The following is a 19,780-nucleotide window of genomic DNA, read 5'->3' on the forward strand; positions in this document are numbered from 1 at the left end:
AGTATTGTATCTTTTACATAGCCCAGTAGAACAACGAGTGGCCCATCGAACTTTTTTGACAGTTTAATGTTGGAAGTGTGGTGCTTAGTTGGTTGATAGGGTCAAAGGATACCCTAAATTTATCAGGCAGCAGGTTTTTTAAAGATAACTCTGTCCAAGCCATCTTAGGCGCTGACGGAAGGCACTCTTTACCATAGACAAAGCTGAACCCAGGAGTACACACAGACCAGGAACATAGTCCTTTAGGGGGAGTGCAGCCCATCCAGAACAGGTCTCTTTGCTCAGGTGAACCACCTAAACCTAGAACTTCTGTTTATTGGCCTGCATCTGTCATGTGATTCTTTCTTTTGCTTTACTAATTCCAGGCACTGGATAGAAGAGGCACTGCCGCTTTCTGCTTTCACAGGAGGAAGTGCCTGTTCTGAAATGATGCTTGCTATGAAATGTGTACGCATCATTTAAAAATCGTGTGATTTCTTCAGAATTACTTTATGACCATGAAAATATATGCAGATTTTATATCTACATGCCTTAAGGGAACTGTTTCTCCCGGTGGCTTAAACAAGTTTGTCCTGTTGTGATGGATTTATTGTGGTTTTTCTCTTGTGTAAGCAGACCTGTTTGTCATATTTAACAGAAAGGCAGCATCTACATGTTCTGAATACTGAATTGATTTAATAGGTGTATGATCAACCAAGATGTCTTTAATTGGATGATAGCACTAATTAATATCAATGCAGAGTTTATCCCTCAACTCCAAAAACATGAGGGCAAAGTCAAAAATGTAAGTGAAGAATTTGCCACTTATTGGCTATATGCTAATATAGGAGAGGGGAATTGGTTCTGGCCAGTGGGCTGGATCCAGTATTCCCCCACTCTTCGTGGGCTGCTTTGATGGATGGGTAGGGCTGCCTACCTGTCAGTCACCTGGTGTCTTCAGGTGATTCAACGGAAGAATCAAAGGTGTGTTCTAAATGCATTTCTGATACTTCCTTTCTTCTTCTGTAGCCATGCCTTGAATTGAAGCTGCAGAAGCAAAGGAAGAATCAGGAGCACCATCTAAATGTGCTCTGGATTCTTCCTTTCTGGTTGTAATTTGGTGTTTTTTGAATATGATGTCAGGTGATGGACAGGTGGATGTGGGCCAAATTGGGAGGCCTGGCAGGTACACTTAGGGGGCTTAAGGTTCCCCACTGTTGTGATAATGCTCTACATTTAGTTTGCTTGTTAATTTGTATTCTGCCTTTGGTCCAAGTTGCCCAGAACAGTGTTTAACTTCTCAACAACCTTGCAAGGATTGTTCTACTGAGAAATTGTCATTTGTCCCAGTTAGCTTTCTGACAGCATCAGGTTTTGAATTAAAATTTCCCAAACACAACTTCAGCTTGTTTAAAAGTATGTAATGTAGAAAATCCTTAGAATTAAGGGGAAATGAACATCTTTAAAAACAAACATGTGGAACAGAGATTAAAATGACTTCGCCAATAAAGTAGTTTTTGTAACTTAAAATAGGAAGCTTTCCTGAGAGCTGCTTACAATCTAGTTCCTCTTAAGCATAATTGATTGCTCTAAGAGCTGGCCATTATTAGCATAATTGATACTTCTAATTCCACTTATAAACTCATAGTATTCCCAGTTTCCTTGCCTCAAAATTTAGCTGAGCAGTGTGTAATGCAAACTTGTAGATTATGAAGGAAGTTGTATGGAAACAGAATTTCAAGTAGGTTTCCTATGACCAGGATTCAAGGAACTGCATATCTCCAGTCAAGGGAGCTGTACCTAGCTCATAGAATGTACAACTCTTTTCTTTGGGCCACAGAAAGCCGTGTCTTATTACAAACTCTATATGGTTTTGAAAGGTTTGCCATGCAGTATGCTGAGAATTGTCGGGGGGTGGGGGTGGAAACAGTTCTAAAAACCCCATTCAACTTTTGGAATTACCGGTAGTTGTAGTTCTTTGGGTCCTGGCCTACTATGTCTGTTAGTTTTTAATAACCTACTAAAAATGTTTGCGTTCTTAACTTTAAACCCACTAATTTATTCGGTAAACAAATCTATTTTCACACTTAACACATACTCTGTTTTAATTTTTTTTTAAACAGACACCAAATCCCGCGGCAAGCGAGTTTATTCCTAAAGGAGGATCAACCTCCCGACTCAGTAATATGTCACAGTCAAATATATCTGCCTTCTCTCAAGCCTTGTTCTCTCATCCTTCCATGGGAGGTCCTGCAAACGCTGGGCTAGCTCCAGGTAAGCTTAGAGTAATTTATTTACACTAGCTTATGAATCACAGTAGCACTAGGGAAGCTTATTACATCTAGGAACCGACTCTTCCTAAGCTCTATTTATTTAAAGTCTTACATAGCAGCCGTGCCATCTTTAGGCGTTTGCTATCAGTCTTGTACCTGCACTTTGCACATTTCAGCACCTTAAGTGTAATTCTTGCAGCCGTCAAGGTTTCCTGCAGCATCTTAGCATTACCAAGTTTTAGAAGGAGCTTGTAATCTTTGTTTGCATCCGTTATTTAAGGGGTCTCTCTTAACTAAATTCATTTTCAGAATATTTAGAACTATCATTAACATTTTATCTGAAAAATGGAAGTACAAGATTATCTTGGAGGTATAAAAACACCGACCTACCAGGCAAAGGACAACTCCCCACCTCACCTCCAAAGCCTATGAATAGTTCCCAGCAAAGATAATATGTGAACATGTTTAAAGCCTATAAACCAGAAAGACTAGATCAGGGTAGTCAACATTTTTATACCAACAGCCCACTAGTGCATCTTCCTTGATGGTAAAATTTCCTTACCGCCCACCAGTGCTCGATGGAAGGAGGATTCAGCTTGTGCCATAGAACCCCCTACCGCCCACCTAGAATCCTGAAACACCCACTAGTGGGCGGTAGGGACCAGGATGACAACCCCTGGACTAGATTATATGCATTCAGGGCTGTTGGAAGGAAGGAAGGAACTTCTAAGTAAAAACGATGGAGAAGAGCAGTGAACCGAGTGTGCGGGAAGCAGGACGCCGCCCTCTATAAAAGATTGACAAATGAAACATCACACATTGTTAAAGCAATAACGTGAAGAGAATAGTAAGTGAGCAAGAAGAATCTAAGCTTATGGGACCACCTGTTAACATGGAATAACCTGGCTTTGGGGGCAGAGTTGCTTTCAGAGTAGTACTAGGTACATTAATTTTCTAATTGTCAGTTTCATCTGCTATATCTTGTTAGATAATATCGTTGGGAAAGAGTCGTTTAACAAGCCCTGTAAGTGGAAGACCCCCCCACAATCACTTGCACTTGCACATGACTTTCTTAACTTCTCCCTTGCTCCCCTCCCCCCAAAAATATATGGCGTGGGGGGCGGGTTGGTTGGAAAAACTCTCAGGGGAGGGGAGATTGTTTCCATCGGACAAACTGAGATGCTTGCACAGATGTTAATGCTGGCCATATCTCAACTTTGAATTCCACCCTTTGTTATATTGTGAACCACCCTGAGATCTTTTGACGAAGGGCGGTATGTAAATCTAATAAATAAAATAATTTGTTTCCATATGGTCGTTGCTGTAGGTCACATACATGACTGCAGAAACTTTAGCTACCTCAGAGTTTTTAGTACCCAGGTTTGGGGAAGTGGGTGGAGGTGGCTAAACAGGTTTATATTTGCAATGTGCAGTATGCAAACAAGTTCTCTAGATAGCATGGCTCTTAACTCCATGTACCATGGAAATAGCATCTCCGTTTTTCATGCTGCAAAGCAGCTGCCTTATTCTCTAGTGCAGACAAAAACTAGTTTCACTTTCAAGTTTGGGGCAACCAGCGACGTTTATTTTAAAAAGAGGTCTATTATCATACCCATCTTAGGGAAGCAACCTTAGCCTGTCTTGCATGATGGGAAATAATTGAGGATTGAGGAGGAAAATTAAGCCTCAGAGTTTTATCATAAGTAGTTACCTTGAAAATATGAATCTGCCTTAAATGAAGTCCATTTATCTGCATAGTCCAGTGCTGTCAACTCTGGCAGTTTCTCTCCAGGATGATGCCTAGGATTTTTCCAAAGCCTTTCTGCCCAGAAATGTCATGGATCTTAAACCTGGATCTTGTTCATACCAAGGTTTTTCTTTAGCAGTGAGCTATGGCTTTTCCTGTGTGCCCCCTCCTTTCTGGGGCAGCACCTCATGCCTCATACTGCTTTAAGAAAGGGGCTGAGAAGCTTCTATGAATACCAGACATGGTGCTTTGAATCCTACAGTTTGTTTTTATTTAAGTTTGGAAAAAACACTTAACATCCATAATCATAGTCACAGGAAACATTGTAGTTTTATAGTATGTATGTATGTATGTATGTATGTATGTATGTATAAATAAATAAATAATAGATTGCACATCCTATTTTGTTTCAGTGCTGAGTAAGTAGTACCTAGTTAATAAATTTGTCTTGACACTGAGTATAGTATGGTTAGTTTGTGTAATCATTGCAACCTGGTGGTGGTTTTTTTTTTAAAAAAAATTCTGTGTAGGTGTCTATATAAATCGTTACAAATTATATGGCACAGACCTCAGTATTTTCCTTTCAGATGATTCTAGTTTGGTTTAAATAAGGCGTGGGGAATGTTTTTAGCCACATGGGCCAGATTCTTATAAGGATCTGCCTTGCAGGGCAAATTTGACAGGTGTCAGTCAGCTGATACCAGGGAATTTGGTGCTTTGAAGTCCCAGGATTTCAAAACAGGCAACAAGGCTGTGAAAGTGAAGGCTTCTTCCTTCCTTTTGCAGGAGAAACCTTTCCTTTAGCAGCGCCTTGCTGTCTGCTACATGCACAGTCAAAATGAGCAGGTTAGGGGGCATGATAGTTGCCTGCAGGTAAACCTCATGTACCCAGACCAAGCAGGATCCCCCCTCAATACATCAGCCAATGCACCATTGGGTGGAGGGGATCATGCTTAGCAAAGGGGGGCGTTGCATAAGAGAGCTCCCTGCAGGTTGCTCTCTTGTATGCCTGGACCAAGCAGAATTGCCCTCCTTTCACATCAGGGTGGTTTAAGCAAGCGGGCAGGTGGTTGCAGTGGAGAAGTAGAGCAGACTCTTCTCCCTTACCCTTCTGCCACTGGCTCTTCTTAAAGACAAAGTGCAAGTTACTCCAAATAGTCCTTTTGCAAAGGGCTGTTATCACTGCTCATCAGTGATGAGCAGGGATTAAATCCCGCTGCTTTGGCTGCATGATCCTGGTCCTTGCTTGGGAATAGGCCATACAGCTAATGTAGGTGGAATAAACCATCTCCTCCCATCCATCAGCTGTCCGGTGGGTGGACGTGGTTTGGAGTAATTGGCCTGACAAGCCAATCTTGGCCCACCAATCGGAAGTTCCCCATCCTTGGTTTAAAGAGTACTGTGGCAGTACCCGGCACTTTTTGTCTGCCATAGCAAAGTGGCACAATTAGATGGAGTTGTAATTGAATAGCTTGAAAATGTTGCAAATATTTGCTGCTGCTTTTCTTACCCTTTGGGCAAAAGTTGGTATCTTTGTGGCTAACCATTTCACTTGAATCTTACATGTAAACTGGGAAGTTTTAAAACACCTTGTCCAGCTGTCCCAAGTCTGTTTTTATCTGCAAGGAAATATACCCCCCACCCCAAGCCTTGGAGTCTGTTATGGCTGCAAATGCCTTTTCACTGCAAGTCTTCTTTTTTCCTTTTATTTTCATAAGGAATGTCATTGTCAGCAGGATCTTCTCCCCTTCATTCCCCTAAAATTACTCCTCACACGTCTCCTGCTCCTAGACGAAGAAGTCATACACCAAACCCAGCAAATTACATGGTGCCTACTAGTGCCTCTACGCCAGTTACTAATGCTGTCTCCCAGCCGCCAGCTGCTGGCCAGGTGATTCAGAAGGAAACTGTGGGTGGCACAACCTATTTCTATACTGACACAACTCCAGCGCCTGTAACTGGAATGGTGAGAATTCCGTTTTATTTATGAAGGTATTTGTTATAATCCATAAATTAATGCTGGTATTCCATATAGTAATTACCACATTTCCAAGCTTGATTTGCATCTTGGCTGTTACTGTTGACTGCCACTGTGGCTTCCTTTTCTGTCTTGCAAAGCTTTCCTATTTGCACACAGTAGGAGAAATAATTTATATACTGCCCTTTATCTCAGAATATTATATTATTATCAAGTAAATAATAAAACCACAGGGCAGTTTACAGTATAAACACACAGAAATACATAACATACCAACAAACTAAACAACCTGCACCCAATAGTTCATGAGGCCATAGACCATTTAATTAGCCAAAGGCCTGTCAGCAAAGGAATATTATAGCCTGGCACCTAAATATTTGTAATGAAGGTATCGGATTAGCCCCCCCTGGAGAGAGCATGGCACAGAGAAGGGCTCGGATAATGATCTCAGGGTCCAGGGCAGTTCATATGGGGAGAGGTGGTCAGAATAAACCATGGTTTATCATGATGGGAATGAACCTACATGAGCCTTGGACTTAAGTCCTTTCCTTTCCTCCACAAGTATGGCTGCAAGTAAGAGTGGAAGCTTCCTATTTCAATTAACTTCCATTTAGCATTCTATCCAAACCCTAAACTGGTCAATAATTATGGTTTGAAATTGGCTTTTTTCATACAAAGCTTAGTTTGAATGATATGAAAAACTCCAGAAACAGAAATGAAAGCTTCCAAACTCTTTCATCTGTGTAGTAGAAGAGTACGTGAGTCTGAGGCTTGTTGAGTCTCCTTCCTTTCATGATAAAGTTATTAAAGAGCAGCATGGGGAGAGCCATAGGTCTGCTGTCGATCACATGCTTTTGCATACGCAATGTTCTAGGTTCTGTTCCTTACATCTTCATTTAAACTCTTTCTGGTAGCCAGGGAAGGATCTCTGGCTGAGACCTTGTTGCCTCCTGGAGTAGGCACTACTAGACCAGAAAGACCAATGATCAGATTCTGTAGAAGAATTACACAGTTTCAGAAGAATTACACAGGCGGCTGATGTAAAGTAAAGTAAGCCCTTTATTCATGGGATGAATAGCATAGAAATCTAGGAGCCTAGACTAGGTGGCATCAGAGATTCCTTCTATGTGAGATTGTATGCGCAGCTTTGTTGGCTTTTTATTTTAAGGCCATTGCCCCCTAAGAAAACCAGACATGCTCTCTGACATGGCAGAATTTGTTGTATCTTGAGCCCTTAGGCCAGGTAACAGCAGTGTTTGGCAAACTTTGTGCATGACTTGGGTAGTTTGCCACCATGATGCTTTCATTAGAATGTTAGATACTTTCTTAAGTATAAGATAAATACTAGCCTAGATTCTCAGAATTAATGAACAATAGCAGCATCAGCTTAAAAAAATTAATTTCAAAAAATACAACACAAAAAGTTGAGTAAGTATCAGTTTAAACTTCAATGAAGGATTAAAGCCTGGGCTTGGTACCAATCAGTTTCAGCACCATACTCCTCCATGAATGGGGTGGTGCTACCACTGAAGACTCCCAAGCTGCCACCTGCCTTATCTCCCTCAGCCAGGGGCACTCTGAGAAAGGCTTTTGAGGATGGTTATAGGACATGTGCAGGCTTGGGGTGTGCATTTTATGTAGCCCTTATTACCTAACCAGATTCTTATTCCTTATGCTGACCCTGTACTAATATTTTGCACACTTTCCATACAAACTTATTTTTCTCCCAGAATTTCAAGTTTGGATTTTGAAAGTAATTAATTCAAATGCTGATGACTTTGCAGCCGCAACCATAAGTATGCACCCATAAGTGTGCTCATCCTTTTTTTGATATGGCTTCTGTGGAACCACTTCGGAGGGCTTTTAAAAGATCTCATAACTTTTCAAATCCTAAAAACTGTCTGTTCCAAATTTTATCTTCAATAGGTGTTCCCAAATTACCACATTTATCCTCCAACTGCGCCTCATGTTGCTTACATGCAGCCAAAAGCAAATGCACCTTCCTTCTTCATGGCAGATGAACTCAGACAGGTAAGTTCTTTCTAGTAAAATCCTAACAGATTTCCTCCCACCACAAAATTTCTCTGCCACCTTCCGCTTGCCCAAAGTTATCTGCAATGCTGTATCATAAAAAAAGAACTTCTTTCCTGGGGAAATTAACAAGATCTAAGTTAGCAGGTAAAATAGGTACGGTGGTACCTCGCAAGACGAAAAACTCTCAAGACGAAATAGTTTTTCGTTTTCTGAGTTGCTTCGCAAGACGAATTTCCCTATGGGCTTGCTTCGCAAGACAAAAACGTCTTGCGCCTTTTTTAAAAAAACCGTCAATGCATTCCTATGGGAAACCGTCAATGCACAGTGGTGCTTCGCAAGACGAAAAAATTCACAAGACGAAAAAACTCGCAGAATGAATTAATTTCGTATTGCGAGGCACCACTGTATATAAAAACAGAATTGATGGTGTTTGGGATATGTGTCCTCTTTGGCTGCAATCTTATGCACACTTGCTTGGGAGTAAAAATACCTTTTACATCTTACCTTTGCCAACCACACCATGGCAGAAGTCTGTGCAAAAGTTATTCTTGTTAGCAGTAGGCCTAACTTTTTAAAGATTTCCTACACACACAGTATTGGCAGAACAGATGATGAATCAATTTGAAGCAGGGTTGGCTTACTGTTTCCTCTCAGATATTGTTGGAATACAACCCCTATCATCCCTGTCTGTTGGTCATGCTGGCTGGGGCTGATGGTATCTTTGCTACAAGGTGACTTTTTCAAAGCCATCCATGCCATGGAAAATGCCTTATTAAAGAAACTTAACCCACTGCCTCTTTACCTTTTCCATATCTGCTTTTTGGAGTGGGCTGCCAAGTATGTCTGTTCTTGTTGTGATAGTTTGAAACCTTAGGGCTCTTCCTGCAATTTGTCTTGCCTGCCTCACTGCAAATTTAAAGCACTTTCTGTCATATCAGACTCCATCTGGCGAGACCAAGTTAGAACTCAGAATCATCTCAGTAAATTGGAAACATTTTCAGCAAAAAGTAGAAACTTAATAAGGACAAATGCAAGTCTCTTCTTTACTAGAAACAGATTGCTGCCAAAGAAATGTGGGTCAGTCAAGTAACAATACGGAAAAGGGCCTTAACCTTAGTTTTAAACAAAGTTTGCCTAAGCATCACTATATGGCCTTGCAAAATAATCACGAGGGATATAAAAGGCGACTTCTGTACTCTGTGCTGTATTCTGATTTGTTGAGACCTTTGGATTACCATGTTCAGTACATAGTTTACTAGCCTGCTTTTTACTCATTAGAAGTCTGATGGAGAACAGGTCAGCCTGGGCTCCTTTGGGAGGAAGGTCAGAACAGAAATTTCATAAACAGAGTTCTGTCCTTCCCCCAGCCGCACACTCACTTTCCTGGATGCAATTCTTCATCATTTATCATGAATTCAAAGCCACTCCTGATTGCAGTGTGATAGAAGATAGGAGTTGTTAATGTCTGCCATTGAGCAGAGTAGATTGAGAGTAGCTTCATTAGTGTTCAGATGAAATGGTGGCTGCCCTGAGAAGGATAGAGACTGGCAATGTATATATGGGGGACAAGAAATAAAACTTGAACTGCAGTCTTGGCTAGGCTTTAGAAATACCATTCTACAATGAAAGAATAGCAGAAACTTGGTTCAGATTCCCCAGGATGCAAAGGTCTGTGGTGGAGTTACCTGAAGATCAGGTTTGACAAACAATTCGATGGGGCTGGTTCAGGCGGGTTCAGTAGATGAACTGACTGAGTGACTATAGGGTCTCTTAAGGGTTGCTTCCAGCCATGTCCTTAGACAAGGGTAGCTTTAGTTAGGGATTCTGCTTCTATAAGGGGGTTCTGATAGTCCAAGTCCTTTTTCAGGTCTGTTTCTATGGTTTTGTGATTAACCGAAGCAGCATATAAGAAACAGCAAACTAGAATTTCATGTCCTTATTGGTAAGACTGCCAAAATGTATTCCTATAGGAGCTGATCAACAGACACTTAATTACAATGGCTCAGATAGATCAAGCAGATATGCCTGGTAAGTAACTAAAGATCCTGAATTTAAATTGCCTTTTTAAGCCGGTCTTTTGCTTGCTGTGTTTGCTACCGCAGTTAGATATATGAATAATCAATTTGCATATTAAAGCAAAGCCATTCTGAATGCAAGATTGAATATAATCCAGTGGAGTCTCTGTATTAGGTTCTTTCAAGCTCCTTTTCAATGTATTTATTCAGTAGTGCACAATCCAAACTTTATTTATTTATTTATTTATTTATTTATTTATTTATTTAAATAATTTGTATAATGCAACCCTGAGGAAATGTTTGTTATATGGATGACACAGTCTGTGAAAATAAGTACTGTACAAAATCTCTCGTGCTTCAGTGGATCTCTTCTGTCTTTTGTTTATTTGTTTTTCTTCTTCAAAAAACAAAATGCATCATATTTGAAATTCAAAGTGATATATAACAAAAAGTTTTGCAAAATGACATAATAATAACGTATGAAACTAGGTCTGCTGCAGACATGGCTGGGATCACTCCTTTGGGGTGGCCTGTCTGAATAAAAACGTCTTCAGTTCTTAATGAGTGCCAGTTACTGCACTTGATTTAGATGTGAACTGCTATACTGAATCTCATCAGGGTGCTCCCAAGACAAATTTAACAATGTCTCTGTGCATAAGGCTCTGTCAGGTCTCCGATTTTCCCATTCAGTGCATCAAAGTCTACAATGTGTTCAACAAGTCAGGAAGAAAAGCTTGCCTTAAACTGGTAATGTAAAATTAAAACTCCCATAAGTATCTTCTAGTAGAGTTCACCCTTCAGGTTTACACACTCTTTCCTACCCCATCTATAAAATATGTGAATCAGTATCTTAGTGCAAATACTGAACACGCTTTTCTTCAGTATTGGAGATTTCTGAATTTTCCAAAGCAAACCTGTGTGTTGTGGTAAAAGTTGTATAGGATTTGCATCAAAGTTTGTTGTCAGAGCTTTGTTACAGTCTTCTAAACCAGTGTGTGTGTGTGCGCGCGCGCGCGCGCATTGTCTTGTCTTGTCATTGAATTGCTTTGTCTATAATAACTCTTTTCTTCATAATTTTAAGTAGTGTCTAATGTATTTCCGTAAACTGGTTTAGCTGTCCCAACAGAAGTTGACAGCTACCACAGCCTTTTCCCTTTGGAGCCACTGCCACCACCCAATCGGATACAGAAAACAAGCAACTTTGGGTATATAACATCATGCTACAAAGCTGTAAATAGCAAAGATGATCTGCCATATTGCCTTCGGAGGATACATGGTGAGGGAAATTACAAATTCTCATATTTTAAAAATTCAGTTCTACCAGTACTTAAGCCTTAAAACATTTGTGTTTCTTTGTCAATAAACCTCAAACTGGATTTAAAATCAAATTGTTCCTTTTAAATAATGGAATGGAATTGGGTATGGCTAATAAGCCATAAAGGAGACTATGATCAGATGTGTGTTTTTTAGGGTTGTGTCTTTTGCTCGCACTCTCGTACTTTAGAATAAATGTGCAAGCGACATTAAAATAGTCAAAAATCTTTGAAATGTGAAAGATTTTCTTTCTCAGGTTTTCGTCTTGTTAACACAAAGTGCATGGTGCTGGTTGACATGTGGAAAAAAATCCAACACTCAAACATTGTCACATTGCGAGAAGTATTCACCACTAAAGCATTTGGAGAACATTGTAAGTTTCTTATTTTTGAGATGTTAGCCAATCGTATTGGAAGACTTGCATCAATTGCATAGCTAATTCTCACCTCGGACTTTTTTTGAAAAGCTCTTGTGTTTGCCTATGACTTCCACGCTGGAGGAGAGACTATGATGAGCAGACACTTCAATGATCCTAGTGCTGATGCCTATTTCACAAAAAGGAAGTGGGGTAAGGCCAGCAAATGAGATCTATGCTTTTGTTTTTCCAGTGGACAAAAATTAGGGAACTACAGTTGAATTATTGTAACTTTGCATTGTACATAGCTTTGCTGCAATTTAGGCTTCTTGAAGTGTTCAGAACATAATGTATACATGGCAGTTGCGCTGGTTATTGCAAACTGGTTTTGATGCTGCATTCACATTGGGCTTTCAGTGTAATACTCTATTCCTGTAGGTAATATAGTTTGCTGGATCAGGTTGGAGGACATTACTCTCTTAGGGTATGGCACCCCCCTCTAGTGATGACAAGCAGGGTCCTAGAAAGCATTTAGCCTCCAAATGGGAGTCACCTCTTTTCCTTTACAGCAAAAAATCTAAAGGAAAGGGGAGAGAAAACAAATAACCCAAAGGGGAAAGCCTGCACTGACAAAAAGACGGGGGGAGGGAGGTATCTTGCACTGAAACCCCCACGTTGCTAGGGGGCAAGAGGAAAGAAAGGGGAATGAGAGGCAGTTCAGACATGCTAAAAGAAGATTCTCAGATTTAAGGCAAAAAGAAGGCCAGCAAACAAGCCAGGAAGAAGAAGAGGAAGAAGAGGAGGAGTTGATTTGATATCCCGCTTTATCACTACCCTAAGGAGTCTCAAAGCAGCTAACGTTCTCCTTTCCCTTCCTCCCCCACAACAAACACTCTGTGAAGTGAGTGGGGCTGAGAGACTGCAAAGAAGTGTGACTAGCCCAAGGTCACCCAGCAGCTGCATGTGGAGGAGCGGGGACGCAAACCCGGTTCACCAGATTACGAGTCCACTGCTCTTAACCACTACACCACACTGGCAAGCCTCCGAGGAGAGCAAGCCAGACCCAGTCATTCCCAACCACAGACTGGGGTGGCCTGATGAGTGGGGTGGCCGTCCCACCAGATAGGAGGCAAAAGACTTTCTAGGACCCCACCTGTCATCACCAGAGAGAGCTGTCATTCCCTATCAGAGGAACGTCCTCCATCCCAATCCACAAACTAGAATTCACAGTAAGAATTCCCATGAAGACTAAGGTATTCAATGCATTCGTTTTTTCACCCTAAGGACTTTTGACTGTACAGTGAAAGTTCTCTCCCCTCTTCTTTTTCCATTCACCCCATAAATCTGATCTGAGTTTCTCCCAACCTTTTGGAGCTTGGTGGGTTGAGTTCAGTTGATTGCAGTGTGGCTTGGGGGTTTTTTTTTGGGGGGGGGGGGTCCTAGGTTGTTGGGTCAGGTTAGCCATTTGTATTGGTAGTGCGGTTTTTTTAAAAGAAGCATTTGTACAAAGGGCAAAACTTACGGAATGTAACTGTGTGTGTGTGTGTGTGTGTGTGTGTGTAGAAACAGGGTTTTGTTGTATTTTTCTCATTTCCTTTAATTTGCATTTGGCAGCACAAGGCTTTGTATTAAGATAGGGTTTCTTAGTACGTTGTGCTTTAAACAGCTTCATCACTTGTTAGTAAAACTGGTATTTGACAGTTAAAGGAAGAGAATTGTGGTTACATGGTAGTTTTTCCACATTGTATTCTGCTGTCACCATGTGGTTAGTCTTCTTTTTTTGCCTTGTCATTTGTTAACACCATCCAGAATTTTATTGTCTAGGATGTGGTATATTAAAGTTTTCTGACAAATGAATGAAGACATAACAGGTTCGGTTTATTTCTGCACTGAACACCTGTGAACCAGGGGCTAGTGGTGCCCCGGTTAACATCCCTTGAATGTGGCAGCCCCTGTTGGTTTGAGCAGGAAGTTGCTTATCTTCAAACCGGAACAAAAACCCAAACTACTAGAGTGGAGGCAGGGGGGAGATGCAGAATTGAAAGCAAACATTTAATGTGATCAGGCTTACTGAAAGAAACAAAATCCATTTTTTAACCAGTTTCTAGATGTACTATTGATTTCACACAACGGACTGAACCAGTTTTCCACAAATCCACAGCAGATTGAAGGCAGCAGTGTGTGTTTCCTAAATTGCTGTGTTTTGTAGTTACTGAAAGTATTTCCTCATTCAGTATTGCTTGTGTAAAGATCTTCACTTTTGTCAGGCTAAAAGTAGAAAGCTTATTCCGGAAATGCTGTATTTCTGAATGTACTCAAGAGGCATTTGTATGCACATCTGTGTGACCCATCAAGGTCGGTTAGATTATAATTGTTTGAAGACCCTCACACAAGTATGGCAAACTAAAGGGGGGGGGGGAATACTCCCTGCAGTTAAAAATGCACTTCAGGGGGGTAGTTGCAGGAGAAAGGTCATGGCAAATGGTATGTTTGCACTGCAAAGTAGCTAAACTGCTCTGGTACCAAACACCAAAGCTGCTCTTCAAACCTGGGGTACTAAAGAGCTATTTGTGGGAAGTGATCTTTGAGTGGAATTCCTCTTGAGGGCAATGTGCATGATACATGCCTTTGAATCACAACTCAGATCTACATTGTATTTGGGCTTCATTATTCACAGTTCTGGCGTTAACAAACACACCCAAACACCATTCCTTTTCTTCAGAACTCACGTCGTATTAACCTGCTTGGCTATCTTTGAAAAAGATGGGGAGTTTTTGAAAGATAATAGCTGTAGTATATTGCCAGAAGTACATTATTTCCTCAGCAAAGTGCTTGATTCATTGAAAGGTTCTTAAAGGGTTACTGTCAAACGTCAGTCCTGAAACAAAACCTTAGGACGAAAAATGTGAAGCGTTCCAAATCTAATGAGTCATAGTATTTGTTGCTTGTGTATTTGAGCATATGTTTTAAACATGCGATGGGATTTGGGTTCATTAACTTGGATACCTTTTTTGTTTTTATATGGAAATACAGAAACAACATTGATTCTGATGTAGTATGAATAAGGGCTTTGGCAGTGAATGTTTACTTCTTTGCTTGCTTGGTACATTTGAAGAGCCCTGCTCGCTGTCAGGCCAGTAGCCCATCTAATCCAGTCTGACATAATATATAACTAGAAATGCTTGTGATAAGGTCACAAGCAGGGCATGGTGCCAGTAATGCTGCCCCTTTGCTGCCATCCAGCAACTGGTGCTCAGTGGCACACGGCCTCAAACATTAATATTCTGCTAAGCCATCTTTGCTAATAGCAATTTATGGGTAAACAAATGCATAATCCACCTTTAAAGCTGCTTAAGCTGGTGGACGGTGCAACATCTTGTGGCAGCCAGTACCAAAAATTAATTATGATACACTAAGGGATTGTAGCTGCACAATAAAATTCCACCTTTATACAGTCTGTCTTACTTTTAGTACAATGAAAAGTAAAACAAAACGGCAGTTGTAATTGGGTTGGGTGGGTTGTTCTTACAATTGCCAGTTGCTTTGAAATAAAGCAGATAATGATTTTAATTAACTAGCATTTTGAAAGAACTTTTGTATTCATTATCCAAACACTTACACAGCTGAAAGTTGTAGATTTCATTCATTTTCTCCCATTCTTCTGATAGGTCAGCATGATGGACCTTTGCCACGGCAACATGCGGGGTTGTTGCCAGAATCCCTGATTTGGGCCTACATTGTGCAGCTCAGCTCTGCATTGCGGACCATTCATACAGCAGGATTGGCCTGTCGGGTAATGGACCCCACCAAGATTCTGGTAACTGGAAAAACAAGGTAACATGAAACACGTTTTACCATTGCATTGTTGATAATCCAAGGTGGTGAAGCCAGCTAAATTTTAGGAACATAGATGCAGAGCTTCTCCCCAAGGGCAAGCTTGTTTTGGAGCGAGAAAATAGAAATGGTGCTATTCCCCTAGTTTGTGAAAACTGTAGCCACGAAACCTGCCAAAGTTCAGTTGAACAAAGCCAGAGGCTATCGTGCTAGGTGATTTTACATTCATTTTAAAATACTGGATAAGTCTTGTCTGGTTGTAGCTGGTTTTTTCTCGCTGTCTTTGCCCCTTCCTGAAAGTATGTTCTGTGAAATAAAATAAAAAAGGAGAGAGCTATGATTTTTGTTTGTTAGGGAAAAAATGATTTGAAAAGAAGGCCACCCAGATAGTCCAACTCTGCCACTTGCACGTTTATTCTCACAGTCAAAACACTGAGAATGACAGTCCATGTTTACTTCCACATCCCTCCCCCTTATCACTCTGATTGGAGGGCCCCCAGAAAATAAATCACCGTGATTCAAAGCTGCACCTGTTCATCAGAACAAAAGATCCCCCACAGACACACTCAGAAACTTTGGGAGTCTCTTATCCGAATCAAGACACCTTGGCAATGCTCTGAGAACCTTTCCTGCATCATCCCAATTTTCCTCATAATTTGGGGTGTGCACAGAATCAGTGCACCCTCATTCTACCCTCACAGATGGATAAACCATTGGTATTAATACCAGTTTGTTAGCAAAACTTTGCTGATGTAACTAAAGAAGTCGCAGAGCAAGTCTAACAAGCAGACTAAGGAGTTTTATAATTCCCTTCTCCTATATAATCCTTCTCCCGTCAAGGTTGCGAGTGAACTGCGTTGGAGTCTTTGATGTGTTAACATTTGATAACAGCCAAAACAATCCCCTGGCCCTCATGGCCCAGTATCAGGTAAGATCACAATATTGTCCCCTTTACTTCGTGTTATTTGGTTAGTGAATATTCATCAATGATTGCATTATTTTTATGTTGCTTTTTCCCTTCCTTAAGAACATTTGGTGTTGACATGCTTTTCTTTACTTTGGATGAACTTTATTAAAGCAGCCTCCTCTACTGGTAGCATTAAAACATAAAATATTTGCCTTTGCATATAGGCAAGGACTGCTGTTCATTAGTTGCCATTACAATTTATGCAGCACTAGCAGTGCTTTGCAAAGTTTTGGAAGCAAAATGCAGGCAAGTCGCTGCCTCTGTAACGAACTTACAATCTAAGATAGAGTGCATGGAAAACAGATTAGAGCAAAGGGTAGTGAGGAATACATTTGAATCAGTGCTATCAAACTTGGGTATATTGTGCATCAATTAAAAGAAATGTCTCATCCTTTCTAAAACCCTCTTCAACAATAACCAATAATGGGAGATGGGAGGAAGTCTAGCTGATTCTCAGAACTAAAGAAACACCTTAGCTTTGTCAACAACAATCACACTAACTTCTTCCAGATGGAATAGAGAGCAAGCAAGTTTGCCATTAAACCAAGTTGTTTTTTCTTCTTTGTCCTTAACTTTCCACTAAATGAAAAACACCTCAGTCCAGCCGGTAAAGCACAATATATATTGTTAAGTTTACAACTGTTTTACATGTTCACCTCTTTGTTTGGAAAGGATTCTCTTCACCTGTTGGCAGAAAAGTGAGAGGGCTGTGTAGGTAGGCATACATACTTTGGACATCAACTTTAGGAAAATAGGGCCAATTGGTCCTGTGAAGTACTGCATTCAAAAAGCCAATTAATTGTTTTAGGACTTGAAACTTGAAGACAAAGTGCCACTATATGCTTTTGCAATGCATATATTTGTAAATTTAATTTTAAAAAGAATCTGAAAAGAATATTTAGCTTTCCAAGCTATGTATAGTTGCTTGAAGTGTAAGTTAAGGGAGAGGGAGGGAGAAAGGAACCTGGATGTTGGGATTGATGGAGAATAGTGAATTGACCTGCTCACAGCCCTAGTAGCTTATAGTAAGTGTTCTAAAAGGGGAATAACGTTTGTGGGGAGGGACACATGTCCTGAGGTTAATGTCCTTCCCGCCTTGCACTGTACACTTTCGGGTGGATTGAAAGAGAAAACGCCATGCTTCTCATTCTCCAAAGGCCTCCCCCTCTTAAACAACTATTTAAATGCGCAGATTCAGGGCTGGCTGTCGGCACCAAACAAAGCCCTCTAGCTTTGCATAGCACAGCAAAGAAAAAAGTATCAGAACAGAAAAAATGAATTTTCTTCCTCTCTCCCCTCCCCCTCCATAGTGATGCAAATTGGGTAAAGGAGAGAGTTTTAAGTGGAGCTGAACTTGATTATATGGCATCATATTTCTTAAAAGAAACATACGTGATGAAGTGGTTTGTGATAATTTTTTTTCAGTTTTGAGCATTATGTTAAATTGGTCCCATCTAAGGTATTCTTATCCCCCCCCCCCCCCATGCTAGGAAAGCTAATGATATTCTACTGACCCTCGTTAGACTTGTTTGTTCACTTTTCTTTAGCAAGCAGACTTGATCTCCCTTGGGAAGGTGGTGTTGTCTTTGGCTTGCAATTCTCTGGCAGGAATTCAGAGGGAGAATTTGCAGAAAGCAATGGAACTGGTGACAATCAACTATTCCTCTGATTTGAAGAATCTTATTTTGTAAGTTACTTTGAAATCAACTTATTTTTAAACTAGGCTAAAACGTGCCAGTGAGAATTTGCTTACGGTTTGTTCATGCACATTGTTAAATTGGGAGTGGCGGTTCATGGGATGTTTCTATATCAAATGTGTGTGCACAAGATCCTCTCTTCCGTGATTAGTTTGACCTTGGTACAGCACCTATGTGGAAGGATTTCTGTATGACTGTTCAGATATAGAGGGATGGCGGTGAGTGGGGAAGGTGTAGGAAGAAAATTAATTTACCCTCCTAATTAGGAACGTTGTGTAGCTGAATTTCTTGAGTTACTGTTGACTTGTGCTGAAATTAGCATGAACTTAAAAAAAAATTCTTGTCCTTAACCTCGAACTTAAGCATTTTTCAGATCCTAATATATTTGTTGTTAGTAAAAGACAGAGGGCCTTCTCGGTAGTGGCACCCACCCTGTGGAACACCCTCCCTTCAGATGTGAAGGAAATAAGCAGCTATCCTATCTTTAAAAGACATCTGAAGGCAGCCCTGTTCAGGGATGTTTTTAATATTCAACGCTGTACTGTTTTTAACACTTGATTGGGAGCCGCCCAGAGTGGCTAGGGAAACTCAGCCAGATGGGTGGGGTATAAATAATAAATTATTATTATTATTATTATTATTATTATTATTATTATTATTATTATTATATCGGAGTTCAAATTCCCATTCTGCCATGAGGCAGTCACAACCTAATCTTCTTTACAGTATTATTGTGAGGATAAAACATTGGAACCAGGTGTGCTGCCTGAAGTTCTTGGAAGAAGAGCAGGATAAAAGGAAAAATGGAAAACAACTTTGCAGTACATCATCAGCCAGTCACATAAATATAGCCTCGAATGTCACCTCCTAGTGGTGCTACTGTCTTTCACATAGCTGCAGTGGTGTTAAATGTTCAGTATATGAAGTAGAGCTTTGTGCCATAGTTTTGCTTTTATAGATTAATAAAATTAGCGTTCACAGATGGAACCTCTCTTAAAAGAAACTTATTTCTTTAGCCCTGTTTCTAAAGTAACTTTTAAAAACTGCCTTGTTAGGTATTTGCTGACTGACCAAAACAGGCTTCGAAGTGTAAATGATATCATGCCTATGATTGGTGCAAGATTCTATACTCAGTTGGATGCTGCCCAAATGAGAAATGATGTAATAGAAGAAGACCTTGCAAAGGTAAATGTGAAGATAATGCACATTCATCTCTATTTTCTTAGTGAAGCTGATATTGCCAACAGGTTCCCAAAGTCTGTAAATGTAGTACGATTGAGACCTGCCCATCTTGCCATAGGGTGATGTACCCATCCCCCCCCCCCCATTGCTGTTTAAATGATAAGACATGTTGGAAGATACTGTGTTACAGATCAGTGGTTTTCCAGCCTCAGAGTCTCCACAAATTTCACTTTGATCCATACATATTCACATACCTCATTGGCTAATAATCCTATTTAGTGGAATGGTAAAGCAATTAACTTCTGCCCATTTTAGAAAGGCAATGGTGAGATGCAAGGTATCTCAGCTAAGATGCTAACTGGCTGGCAGTGTTTGAAACTCCCATTTTTCTAGACGCATTTTGAG

The 19,780-nt window shown here is 40.5% G+C and overlaps 1 protein-coding gene across 2 annotated transcripts in view; it reads left to right on the top strand.

Moving 5' to 3' along the window:
- PAN3 (poly(A) specific ribonuclease subunit PAN3) overlaps positions 1–19,780 on the top strand; it is a 59,582-nt gene that overhangs the window by 32,786 nt on the left and 7,016 nt on the right. For both annotated transcript variants that reach the window (XM_083437061.1, XM_083437062.1), the window contains 11 exons: positions 2,103–2,253; positions 5,718–5,965; positions 7,904–8,008; positions 9,982–10,039; positions 11,141–11,302; positions 11,597–11,713; positions 11,807–11,908; positions 15,364–15,529; positions 16,370–16,457; positions 18,044–18,183; positions 19,249–19,378. In XM_083437061.1, the coding sequence (XP_083293187.1) occupies positions 2,103–2,253; positions 5,718–5,965; positions 7,904–8,008; positions 9,982–10,039; positions 11,141–11,302; positions 11,597–11,713; positions 11,807–11,908; positions 15,364–15,529; positions 16,370–16,457; positions 18,044–18,183; positions 19,249–19,378 (1,467 nt within the window). The remainder of the gene's footprint in view (positions 1–2,102; positions 2,254–5,717; positions 5,966–7,903; positions 8,009–9,981; positions 10,040–11,140; positions 11,303–11,596; positions 11,714–11,806; positions 11,909–15,363; positions 15,530–16,369; positions 16,458–18,043; positions 18,184–19,248; positions 19,379–19,780) is intronic.

The sequence above is a fragment of the Podarcis tiliguerta genome (genome assembly GCF_965153285.1).
Source record: "Podarcis tiliguerta genome assembly, chromosome: 4".
NCBI lineage: Eukaryota > Metazoa > Chordata > Lepidosauria > Squamata > Lacertidae > Podarcis > Podarcis tiliguerta.